The sequence below is a fragment of the Pyxicephalus adspersus genome, chromosome 4 (assembly GCF_032062135.1).
Source record: "Pyxicephalus adspersus chromosome 4, UCB_Pads_2.0, whole genome shotgun sequence".
In the NCBI taxonomy this organism is placed as follows: Eukaryota; Metazoa; Chordata; class Amphibia; order Anura; family Pyxicephalidae; genus Pyxicephalus; species Pyxicephalus adspersus.
The window spans coordinates 110183423-110197209 of NC_092861.1; the positions used below are offsets into that span (position 1 = coordinate 110183423).

Sequence of the window (13787 nt, forward strand, 5' to 3'; positions counted from 1 at the left end):
TTGTCCCTTTTGCTGACTAGGTCATGTTTGTTGGGTAACAGAATTATTGATAATGGAGAAGTCATTTGCGGACAAGTAATATTATAAGACATGTCCAATTGGTGTAAAAGCAAATGCTTTGTATTTTGGAATTTTCTTGGGTTCTGTCACATGACTGTTACATTACCAAAATTACAAGATTAATAGTGTTGTGATCAATCAACGCAGAAACAAAGAAAAATAGGACAAAGTAGAAAAAAAGCATGGACTAGTAAGAAGCGATCAAGGAGGAAACACAGACACAGACAAAAATCAAAGAAATGTGTGCGAGAGAGACAGACGGGGAATAATTAGGGAAGAAGGGAAGGCTGTTGAAGACAAGAAAAATGTGATAATGCAGTTAGTGCCCACAGAGATTTGCTGCTATACCTTGACAAAACACACAAAAACAATGGATGTTAATGTCTAGAGTGTGAACTTGCAAAGGATAAATACAACTACTGAGAAATGACTCACCTCATGTGGTTCAAAAATATGAAGAACAGGTGGGTTAGGCTTTGGTTCATCAGGGAGACGGACCCTTATACGCTGGGTTGCCATAGAAAGTTCATCGATAGCTGACACATAATTTCTTAAGGCCATCCAATATTCATGAAGTAACTAAAGTAAAATAAAGTAAAAAAGAACTGTAACTGTTAAAGAGAATGTACAATACAGCTAAAGCAAAACTTGACTTGTTAAATTATTCATGTCACTTGTTAATTAATTATATAGGGTATATAATCAGAAGTCTGCTTTTAGATCATACGGATGTTCACAACATTATTTAGGTTTCTAAAAATATCAGGCTTCAACAAATATTAAGTACCTAAAGCAAAGTGAAGTAAAAAACCTAGTACAGCCAATAAAAAACAATTATGTACCAATACTAATTTAGTATTTTTTCTGGCTAGTTACTGGAATCTGCAGTTTCTGATTTTGCCTTTTACTGTTCATTGACTAAAGTTATATGTAAAACCTGAATGTTCTTGTCTTACATAGTTAGCAATATTTGTGAAAAATATTTGAGCAAGGTTTTCACTTACATAATTACATTTAAAAAATAAAAATAACAAGGTTTGCCTAAAAGGTAAAAACAACACCTAAAAAACAAGGATTATAGTATAACAAAAGCCTATCCGGTTAAGGCTTTCTCTATAGGCCTGATTTATTAAAGCTCTCCAAGACTGGAGAGATTACACTTTCATCAGTGAACCTGGGGATAAAAAAAAACTGGAATGGATCAGTTCCAGGGTTGAAAACATTTACTAACCAATAGCAAATGACGTTAAGAAATCCATTCTAGGTTTGCTGGATCACCCGGGTTCATCGTTGAAAATGTATCCTCTCCAGCCTTGGAGAGCTTTAATAAATCAAGCCCCATGTTAGAAAAAGGAACCAAGGTGATAAATCTACCAATGAAGTGAGTTTCTGCAAAATTTAAACTGGTAAAATGAATTACAATAATGCCAAACTTACTGTTCATTAAGAATTACCTTGTATTCTTTTTTCCATGCTTCAAATAGCTCCATGAATGTAGCACCTTCATCAGCTAGCCATGTATCCATTCGATGGCTTCTGGCAAATGCCAAAATAGCTTTTAAAGCACGTTCCACTTCACTAGCAGCCCACAGACCTCGACTGGTTTTGGGCAAGCAATCATCCACAACACCATTCTCTTCTTCAATCATCTCTTCAAAAATGGCAGTTTGACCTTTTACCCTGCAAAATAAAGTCTTATAATAAATATTTTGCATAATCCAGTTTACATTGTTTATAGTAAATGATGTTTATTTTAATACTAATAATAATATGTAATGTTACAAACACAATTAAGTTCACATAGCAATCCTAGGAGTAAAGCATTCCAATATAATTTGTATGAACATAACTTTAATGTGAAGATGCTTTTGTAATGTTTCCACAATGGAGACCGAAAGAAGATTTTGATTGAATAAATGTCTAAATGCACAGTGCAGAAATATTAAATCTTATGACTTACAGAAGCTCTGGCCCACATACGTATTAGACTGTAACCTTGCATGGCTGTCACTGAGACTTTTGATAAATGACCTGATCTTTGCTCAGCGATTCCTGCATCCTGATTAACAGGTTACTTACACCCGATCCTATTCCTGTGACTAATTGGGATTGCTTTCTTCCTATTTAGACCCTGCTACTTCCTGTCCCCTTGGCCCAATTATTAGGGTTCATCCTATGATCTCGCTTGCTGTTACTCTCAGCTGTACTGTACCATGTCTGCAGACTCCTGACAGTATCCCATTTATTTATTCCTTAAATTTCTATACCAAGCTCATCAAAATGTAAGTTTACCATAATTTCCTAATTGCACTTAGCGGCTTTCATTAGATTGTGAGCTTCTCTGGGGGACAAATAACGACCTGAATAATGTTGCATACTATGTCAGCAATATAAAAATACATGATAAAAAATAATAGTAGGATCTGATTTGAATCTCTTCATTTCCAAAAAAATAATAGCGAAGTGTAAGTAGCTTAGAATTGATTACTGATATATTTTTTCTAAAAAGAATTCACCTTTAATGCTCATGCTGTTACTGTTAATTATCCCTTTCGATGCCTTTGAAGGGATACTGACAAAGTAAGGGCATATTTAAGTAAAATTTATTATCCTAAAATTTCTAACTATTGGGTTTACTCTGCGATACATAAATATAATGCATTTTATTTCTACCAGAGCGCAATTATCAGTACATTTACAAAAGTCTATGAAAACAAGTAACATTTATGCACTACAATGATAAAGGCTTTGAGTGTTTTCTTTGAGTAATCAAAATGCCTGGTATTATTACCAAATGATTCATTTTCTCGAACTTCCAGCTGCATCATAACAAAAACAACCAAACAATATTATAGGAAAAAAAAAAAACAACAAACTCATTTGTGTTACCAACCTATTCTACATGAGAATATCGTTTTTCTCTGGATTTCAGAAGACAAGTCATTTTGTTGTGTGGTAGGTACTTACGTAGGAGCGAAGAGCTTTGACTCATAATCTGTGAATAATTCATCAGCTTTACAAAAGACACAGCTGTGGGGGTAGAAATACTTGCTGTTAGAAAAGCCTCCAATTTGCTGCACAGAACAGCCAGGCCAGGTAAACATTAAAAAAATAAAGGAAAAAAAATACAATTCACCACTGAAAAGGCCATACTTGGTCCCCACCACAGTAAGTTTCCAGTCAAAATAGTATTTAGTATATGTATTAAAGAGACTCTATACAGGACACTCACATTTTTTAACACTTGCAGCAGTATTAGTGTATATGTATTTCCACTTTGTCAATCTGTTTTCAGTGTTAAGCTGCGTACACACTTCCAATTTTTATCGTTCAAAATGAACGACGAAAGAATTGATTGGGCAAAAATCGTTCGTAAAAAAAAGTAACCAACGACGCCGACGAACGAGGAAAGTCGTTGGAAATGAACGACCGGACCGGCGGATCGGACGACAATCGTTGACCATCGTTCGTGTGTACGATCGTTCGTTGATCGTCCATGGTCTGAGCATGCGTGACGAACGAACGTTCGTTCACTTCCTGTCGTGCATGTCACTCCCTGTATCGCTCAAACGATCGTATCTATTGTGTGTACAATATCTACGAACGATCGTGTCGTTATCTGTATGTGCAGGATCGGTGCTATACGATCGTTCGCAGATATCGTGCAGGATCGTTCGTCGTTCGTTTAACAACGATAATAATTGGAAGTGTGTACGTAGCTTTAGATCCCTCTCTGTGTTTGTCCTACCTGCTACTCTCTCCCTTCTTTCCCAACATCTGTGTACAGATAGCTAAACTCGTAAACACTGGCTAAACAAAGAATAACTTATCTTTCAGCCAGAATGATAGTTGCCTCTGTATGGATACTGGCCCCCTTCTCTCCCCCTTCTTGCTGTCACCGGTGGGTGTTGCTGAATGTACCAGGATTATTAACATGTGTGTTCATCAGTGCTTATAGTGTTTCAATACTATGTAGTTTTATTTTTAAAAGTGAATGTTCTAGGACTGTCATCCTGATTCTGGCTTAACCACAGGATAATTTGCTAACCTAAAACCCACAGATTAGTGAACCGATTTTGTTTCACGTCAGGGATAATAATAATAGGATAATTTTTTAAAGAAGTCAGAACTTGTAGCTCTCAAACTTTTATCCTTACATAGATTCTGAGAGCCCAGATAGTCCATCATTTCCAGCTACTGCCAACATGCCAGCAACATGTTCAGTTTGGGTTCAATCAAAGCTGTGCAATGGGAAAATAATTTCAATGACTCATCATAATATTGATATGCCCACCATTTCAATGATATGAAGACTAAACTCCTCTATGGTGTGTCCTCACTGTTACTGCACTTTGATAATATGCATTAAAGATAGGTTGTTTCTAATACCATAATTCAATGAAAGAAAACTTAAAAAAGTAATGCTAACAATAGTATTAAACATACATGTGGAGTGGAAGTCGACCAACTCGAAGGTGACATACTGATGCAGTCTGGATAATTTCTTGAGTAGGGGGACCCTCAAGGTTCTTCACAGCATCTCTCACCAGTTTCTGGCATTTCCTTAGTTCTTCCATCTGCGTCGTGACAATGTACTGAAGTCCTCGGCAGTCACGGAACCTATATATACAAAAAAGGGCGAGGCTTAAGCATGATTTAAATGGTTTACTTTCTCATTTTTTAAAAATCTGTAATTTGCGTAATATTTTGTGTGTGAGTATAAATATATATGTGTGTGTGTGTGTCTCTATATTATATATATATATATATATATATATATATATATATATATATATATATATATATATATATATATATATATATATATAGAGACACACACACTTAAAGTCAACATGACCTACCTTCCAGATATACTGAAAAGTTTAGCACTGTAGGACGTTGGCTATCACAACAAGTAGGAGGCAGTAGTATAGGCAACACAAAAAAAGGGAGCTGACTTTAATAAATCCTTGCTTTGATTTATAGTTTCGATTGTATAGTTTATACAATTGTATGGATATAAATGCAGAATGTTTCTCATATACATGTTTCTATAAATTTTACATACATATTAAGATACCAATTTAGTAGTGAAGCAGAATATTTGTTTTTTTTATTCTAACATCCAATTTTATAAACAGATTTATTGACAACAACATAATCTGTATCTTGTTAGGAAGGCAACAGGTTTTCTTGCAGAAATTTTAAACAATGATGCTGAACATACTGCTAAAAGACAAAGGAAAACATGGCCATCCGTTTGTGATATATGATATTAAAATGGCACAGTAGGTAAAAATGGTGACACCACCATAAAAACTCCACTAATTCTTTAATCACCGCCTATTCAAAACAGTAACGAAAACACAGGACATCAATACTGTATGTTGTGGATCTTCCTTGGCATTTAAAATACCAGTACACAATTCGGTCACCAGTTTTTTGGTCATAACTACTACTATGGCCATAAGTAATTGTCACTGTTTAAAGCAATTAAAGTGTTATCCTTACTTATCAGCCATGGAGAGCTTATTAACTTGATGCTTATATCTGGTTGTTATTTCATTTTGTACACGCTGAACAAGATCTTCATCACTGGAATTATGAATCGCACGCTGGATCACATCAATCCACCAAGGGGAGGAGAAATTTATCTGAAAGTATCCAAAACAAATAAATCTGAAGACCTTCCACAGGGTTTCTGGTAGGTTTAAAACATTTCTTTTTAAAAAAGTTTAAGCAGTACAGAAATTAAAAGATTCTGCTTCTTCTAAGAATACATCTGTCAATAATAATGATAACAACAACTTTGTGTGCCCTTCCTAATATGGAAGGGCACTGTCAAACCAGACCTGAAAAACTCATCTTGCTGACTGCACTACTTGAATCCAGTTACCTTTTTAAAAAAGTGTTTTTTTTTTCACAGGTTTACTTTTGTAACCAAAAATCTTAACTATTTTCCCAAAATGATATGTGAAGTTATGACTAATGATAAAGCATTGGCTGGTTCACTATGTTTAAAACAAAAAAAAAAAAAACGTAATACCAAAAGCCTGTTATAAAACATTTACCTTTCGTTGAAGTTCTCTTAAATTTTGCAAGATTGGTTGTAAAGCTTGGTGAGCTTCAGATACTTCAGCATTGGATTTGGTCATGTAGTGTTCTTTAAGCTGTTTTATCTACAATAGAAAAGAAAATACCAGTTTTACTTATGCATTCTATACAAGGGACCAGGTAAATCCACTGACCTATGGTATCTTATGAACAGTTTTTAGGAGACAGTGTGGTCTTACTTGCAGTGGAATCTTTGTCTCAGAATGTAGACTAAACATGGAAGATCGTTAAGAATAATATTTCAATACCATATATTATACTGATATATATATATATATATATATATATATATATATATATATATATATAATGTATATTATTATATATTATATAGTACATTAATATTCTATCAACATGGCATGGAGTTTCAGAGGAACAGCTATCTCTTACATTTAAATGACTGGCTGTATTATTATGTTCAGTTAATTACACAGTAAATGGCTATGATAATAGTAAAACTATATGAAAGTATAGTCGACAGGTTGTCAGTATCAGAAAGCACATAAATATTTAAAGAGATTTGCAGGGTTAGTGTTTTTTGTACAAAATTCAACCAGGTAACCGTTTCATATTAATTATAATTACAGTAAAAAATAAATTTTAACCTCTTCTTCCAGTCTGCCATCTCTAAGTGTTGGTGGGATTCCAGGGTGTTTTGCTGTCAGAAGTTCCAATAGGTTGTGTGTAGAATGCAGCCTCTAAAAGTAAACCATCAACAGGAATATATTGAAGTAAAAAGCAAACTCAGGTTCACCTGCATTTAATGATCTTTCCTGAACAATGTGCTGAAAGGGAAAGTAAGATACATCTCTTTGTTTGCAATAAACTGTGAACATATACTGCTATGAAAAATGTCAACACAGATTACTACATAGATTACATTACTATAAATCAAACTGAGCAAATACTTCCATCATAAGGGTGTCAATACAGGGCCTAATTTGATCACTACTTGTGACAAAAATCTGTAGGTCAAATCTTTTGGGATTTACCTAGAGACAGATTTTAATTGTGATTTGTTGGTTGACTTGTGGAGATGATTGCGTCCCAGCAGTTTTTATGACAATCAATTTTCCTACTACCCATTTTTTTTTTTAACTAGACATTTTTGCTTTTACCTTAACCATGTGGGACCACCCTTTAGTGATGGGCAAAAAAGTTTTACCATGAGAATATGGGCTAGAAATATGCCGATACCACTAAGGTCTCAGATAAAAGAATAAAGGTACCTAAGTGAGGACAGTTATTGTGCACATAGAGAAGCATACTTTTCATAAAGTAAACCAGAACATACATGGCAAAGTTTTACCTCATTAGATTTGTTTTTTTCAGCTATACTTACTTGTAAAGAGTCAGTTTTCAGTTTCTCTTTGTGTTCTTCTGATGACCTCAATACCTCTCTATAAAATTCTGCAGCCATTGTGTATTCACCTACATGTGAAAAATAAAAGCAAAAAAAAAAATAAATGAATATAAAAGTAAAGAAGAACCATATAAAGTGTTATATAGTATGTAAATTGATGCTGTGTGCACACTCAACAAGATTTAAATAAAGGAGGCTGTCGGAGCCACTGTGTATTTTAGGGCTTAATAACAACTAGTATGTATTGTAGAGGAATGAGTATTTTTTGAGAAAACATAGCCCCCTATATTGAACATATACAAATGTTTAGGTAAATAGGTAAGATGCTTGAGTTTAAAACATTACAGAAATACATACTTTGTACCCCTTGCAGCCTACCACCCTGCTTGGCTGCACTTAGGTTTTACTCTACTTAGCATCACGTAACTGGACATAAATTGTGGAAGCAGTTTTGGTTATACACACTTTGTTGGTGTAATGCCTGGCAATCCTTGGTATTGTTCTATATCATCAATGCCGGTAAACTGATGTAAGTGATGTGCTGATGTGCCGGTAAGTTACTTTCGAGAATTAAAACAAACATTTCTAATTCTGGAAAATGTATATTTTTATTATGAGCCAAATAAAAAAAACTGTTCTGTAATGTTTTAAATTACAATAGCTGACAATAGCTTAATAACTGAATCTCCTTAACTGCTTGAAAAATTATCTTCTCCTACTCCCACTTACCCGGTGGATTAATAGAGTTAATGGGCCTAATGTAAAAAAGATCTTCAAGACGGGCAGCAGGGTGGTTAGCACTCCGGCCTTTGCAGCGCTAGGTCCTAGGTTCGAATCCCAGCCAGGACACTATCTGCATGGAGTTTGCAGGTACTCCCCGTGTCTGCGTGGGTTTTCTCCGGGTACTCCGGTTTCCTCCCACATCCCAAAAACATGCAGTCAGGTTAATTGGCTTCCCCCTAAATTGACTACAATAACCACGTATGACTATAGTAGGGACATTAGATTGTGAGCTGCTTTGAGGGACAGTTAGTGACACGACTATGAACTTTGTACAGCGCTGCGTAATATGATGGTGCTATATAAATACTGTATAATAATAATAATAATAAAGACTGGAGAGGATACAATTTTATCAATGAAACTGGGTGATCTAGCAAACCTGAAACAAATTTGGTCTAGCAAATTACTTTGAAGAAATCCATTCCAGGTTTGCTGGATTACCCAGTTTCACTGAAAAGGGTATCTTCTCCAGCCTTGGAGAGCTTTGATAAATCAGGCCCAATAAGCTTATGAGACTTGAGGAGCTTAAAACAATGGATGACAATTTTGAGGCTTTAAATTCCTGTTATGCTATATAACCGCAATTCTCTACTTTCCCCTCTCTAATAGATATAGATTTTGACAGGTATCTGGTTTTATTTTTTGGTCCCCTGATCCCCCTTTAACCATTTTTCCTGTTGTCTCTCACTTTTCACTCTGAAAGCAGAGAAATTTATTATTCTGCCCAGGGGATGTTGGGTACTTCTCTCACAACTACATGTCTCTCTGTAACCTCTGCAGCAACTTTGGCAGCTTGCACTCACACTGGAGGACTGCTAAGCAGGGAGTTCCAGCAGGGTAGAGAAATATGAATGTGTAAGCCCCTGGTCCAGCAACAGAAACCGCCAAAAGCCAGTCTCTAACACCACACTCATCACCTATAGCAAACCCCCAGTTCAGCCTCGGGAGACTGGTTGCGTTTCCCATCACACAGTTGCCCCCAGGGTATGGTGCCTGGGGAAGGGCTGGCAGAGCACCAGGAGTGCACAAATAATGCATTACCAAGATTCCAAGAGAGAGAACAGGTCCAGAATACAGAGCAAGAGGTCATACACAGGTAATCCGTCCACCAAACGAGGTACACAAGGGCAAGACACATGCAGAGTGGGGGTCAAAAGCAAAAGGTCAGCCCATAAAGCAAACTCTCAAAGGGTCAGGAACAGGCAAGGTCAGGAAAAGTAAATCACATGAATATAAACACCAGCAGCAAGTCAGCCTAGCTTAGTGACTGGGAGCCGAGAGGCTATAAAGTCATAGCAGCCAACGGCAGCGCAGGATGGAGTCCGGAACTGATCAGCCTCTAAAATAACCATTACCGTGCACAGACTCCAAGTATGGGCTGGGAATGCCGATAAAATACATCAGGCTGCACGGCTAAAGGGAAGCAGGAGCTGCTGCTTTTTCTTTATTCTCCTTGCTGCTACAAGTGACATTGCTGGACAAAATAAGCTGTGTGGAAAGCAGCGGTGGAATCGCCATGCTGAGCTGACTCTTTCCTGTTTCCAAAGACCCACAACACACAGAGCACCCAGACCCATTTTTTTAAAAGAAGCTTCCATTAACCAAAGAAATGAACGGTTGGATTTAAGGGACAAACATATCTTGAAGTTTCAAAGAGAAAAGTCCCACCTAAAGAAAATGGCCCCCTACAAAGTCGTTAATTAAGACTGGTCTACGGGGAAAGAAAGAAAAAATTATAACTGTATGAGTGTTATCCTAGAAAATAAGTATTCGAAAGGCAATTGTCCTTAGTCCCACCACAGCAGAGTGCACCATCAGGATAGGTAAAGACAAGCACTGAGTGGTTCAAACCACTGGTAAAGAAGCTGGCACAACAGGAGAGATTCCTAAGCCAAGAATAAAAGAAGCCAATATGCGCATATCCAAAAGCACTCTCCTACTAACTTCTAAAAGATGTAGGATATGTTAATACAACATACAAAGTCCTTATTGTAGGAGGTACAGTGAAGATACAAATTCTACCAGGTCTTCCTATAGGTAAGTGTTTTGGGATACAGTAGAATATACATCACCTGGTGGGAGGAGTAGGGATTAAAAAGGCAGAAGGATTTGGCTGCTAATAGCTTATGTTTTTTTTACTGTTTTTACTTCTTAGAAGCCTCTCTTCTACACAGGTTCATTTAAAAAAATATTAAAAAAAAACAAAAACAAAGAAATGTTTTAGATTAAGTGCAAGGACGTAAATATAAACTATGGTATGTAGTATGTGGTACTTTATAATTCCACTAATGTTTTAGTTACAATACTATCACCATGAATTTCCTTTTATTTGTACAATGTTGCTAAGTACTTAGAAAAGTTGGAGGTGGTAATTATTTTTTTTTCTGTTCAACTCTATATATACCGTATTTTTCGGACTATAAGACGCTCCGGCACCCACTTTTCCCCCCCAGTTTTGGGGAAGAAAAAGTGCGTCTTATAGTCCGAAAAATACGGTAGTTCTTTACAATTAATGTTTAAATATGATTCCCAAAGACATCTGTAGACCTTGAAACTAGCAATTCAGAGCATTTGTTTAGTTAGTAACACAGTCACTGAATACACTCTTGAAACCGTTTACAGCACTTACTACAGCAAAGGCAAAAGAACAGGTATACAAACAAGATCTAAAAGTTTTATTGCATTCAGTAAAAAAAAAATGTCTAGCCTAATAACATAAATTCATCTCTGATACTATGACAAAATGTAATATATTACATGCAGAAAATACTTCAAAATATACACATATACTAATATCTGTGGGTAATAATTACCATCAGTAGGGTAATAGGTAACTGTCAATTTCCTATTCAATCACATCACCTTTAATTATGTGGATTCCAGCCAGACCATTAAAAGCGCAGACAAGTTGACGATGGGCCTCTTCACACTCTGTTCGACATTTCTTCTGCAGAGATGTCAGCAATTCTTCCATTGTCATTGTGCTGGAACATAAAGTAAATCACAGTGCTACTTAGTATTTATGTATGCTAATCCTTAAAAATAGTTACATGTTTATATTTAGGTCTAACTTGCACTGTGATTCTTCCAACTATATTTTATAACAAAAAAATATAACAAAGAATTTTCATATCTCAAGTAACAGTTGATGTTGTTATCTAATATAAACCCTCTAGTAATCATAAAGGCTTATTATACTGTATACACAGTGTATGTGTGTACATACACACAAAGTTGTATGTAAGAGAGAAGTGGAAGTTAATTTGGTTCTGGTGTGAATGAAGGAGGATTGGTAGATATCCGATGAGCATGATTTAAGCCGCATACACACGTGCAATAATAGTCGTTAGAAAGGATCTTTCACGATCCTTTCCAACAACTAGCACTGCACGATGTATGACTGAGTGCTGTACATACAGCACTGTTCTGCTCTATAGAGAGGTGAGGGGAAAACACGGGGCGGCACCCTGCTGCTCGCTCTCCCCCTTCCCTTGCATTACGATCGTTAGTCGACCATCGTCCGTGGATACGCCAAGACAGTCATTTAGATGATGGACTGTACATATGCCAGATTCTCGATATCAGCCCTGAGCCGATTAACGGGCGAGAACCTTTGGAAAGAGAGATAAAGTGGGATCAGATAATAAAATGGAAGAGAAAGAAGAGAAAGTATGATCTGATAAAGGGATAATGGAAGGTGAACAAGTAGGGCTGAGCTGGGTTGGGGGACAAAAGATTTAATGATTGCGGCTGGGCAGAAGAAAATAGAGCAGAAGTAGATTGCCGCCTGGAAAAGAAAAAGAGCTAAAACAATAACTCATTATTCCCAGATTTGTGTAAAGAAAGGAGCAAAAGCTGGTTTTATTCCACTGAGAAATGATATGGAGAAAATAATTATGAGGTGATGAGTGAAAAGAGAGGAGTATTGAAGGGAGTGGCTGATCACTTACATCTGAGCTATTCTAAAAATACACACACACACAGCATACATACAGTTAGGTCCATAAATATTTTTTTTTCTGTACATTACCACAATAAATTTTATGAAATGAAATTTTAATGAAACAACTCAGATGCAGTTGAACTGCAGACTCTCAGCTTTATATCGGTGGGTTGAACAAAAAGATTCCACAAAAATGTGAGGAACTAAAGCCTTTTATTTAACACAATCACTTCATTTCAGGGGCTCAAAAGTAATTGGACAGTTGACTCAAATGCTATTTCATGGGCTTGTGTGGGCAATTCCTTTGTTATGTCATTATCAATTAAGCAGATAAATAGCCTGGAGTTGATTTGGGGGGGGGGGGGGGTGTTTGTATGTGGACAAAGAAGCTCTCCATGCAGGTGAAACAAAAATGCTGCATGAAAGTAAATACAGAGGGTGCACCGCAAGGTGCAAGCCACTCATAAGCCTCAACAATAGTAAGGCTAGATTGGACTTTGCTCAGAAACATCTAAAAAAGCCAGCACCGTTCTGGAAAAACATTCTTTGGACCAAGTGTTTGAAATGAACATTTTATTTTCAGCTTTTTAATTTGTCCAATTACTTTTGAGCCCCTGAAATGAGATAATTGTGTTAAAAAAGGCTTTAGTTCCTCAAATATGTATGCAATCTTTTTGTTCAACCCACTGAAATAAAGCTGAAAGTCCGCAGTTCAACTGCTTCTGAGTTGTTTCATTTAAAATTAATTGTGGTAATGTACAGAAATCAAAATTAGAAAACATTGTCTCTGTCCAAATATTTATGGACCTAACTGTATATGCATATGTAAAGGAACTATGAGTATCTCCCAGAAACATTTGTTAACTCCTGTGTCGTTGATTTAAGTTGTCTGTCATTTGCAACCCCTATTTAATGCACAGTGTAATATGTTGGTACTTAAAAATGTTTATTTATAACAACAATAATAATACCTCTTCTGTAATGGTAAAAACTCTCCACGGACAGCCTGCGGGTGGCAACAGGCCTGCCTTAGCCTCAGCAGGGGATACAAAATGGAGGAAACGGTTCGTCTGTCCAAACTACTCAGCTTGAGTGACCAATCTGAGATTTTACGTAGTTTAGCAAGGGCATCCTGACAACATACTTCATGCTGCCGGTGGTAGAAATGTCTTTCCACTGGGGAGAAATGCAGCCAGTGAATATCTTCTGTTTGCTCTGGGATTTGAATCTGAGGATGAAATTAAATACATCAATTGCTATTATGTTTATTTGAATGCAGTACAACAGCTAAAACAAAACATACTGACACAGGACTTGTTGTCAGAGAGTTTAATGGTATTTTCATGTACCACACTTTGCATGATTTCTACCCTTCTGAATAATAAAACCTATGCTTAAACAAATGCAACAGCTGTATGAGCAATTTTTTTACATCCACTTACCCTGTTCCCCGATGATAAGACACTGTCTTATTTTTTTTTGAAGGCCAAAATATGCTCTAGGGCTTATTTTCAGGGGGATGCC

The 13787-nt window shown here is 36.4% G+C and overlaps 1 protein-coding gene across 2 annotated transcripts in view; it reads right to left on the reverse strand.

Moving 5' to 3' along the window:
* The window catches only part of SHPRH (SNF2 histone linker PHD RING helicase), a 55340-nt gene that overhangs the window by 12702 nt on the left and 28851 nt on the right, over positions 1 to 13787 (reverse strand). For both annotated transcript variants that reach the window (XM_072409284.1, XM_072409285.1), the window contains 10 exons: positions 13235 to 13491; positions 11183 to 11304; positions 7517 to 7605; positions 6780 to 6872; positions 6132 to 6239; positions 5572 to 5714; positions 4507 to 4680; positions 3028 to 3090; positions 1515 to 1740; positions 496 to 639 (listed from right to left, as the gene is read on the reverse strand). In XM_072409284.1, coding sequence (XP_072265385.1) covers positions 496 to 639; positions 1515 to 1740; positions 3028 to 3090; positions 4507 to 4680; positions 5572 to 5714; positions 6132 to 6239; positions 6780 to 6872; positions 7517 to 7605; positions 11183 to 11304; positions 13235 to 13491 — 1419 coding nt within the window. The remainder of the gene's footprint in view (positions 1 to 495; positions 640 to 1514; positions 1741 to 3027; positions 3091 to 4506; positions 4681 to 5571; positions 5715 to 6131; positions 6240 to 6779; positions 6873 to 7516; positions 7606 to 11182; positions 11305 to 13234; positions 13492 to 13787) is intronic.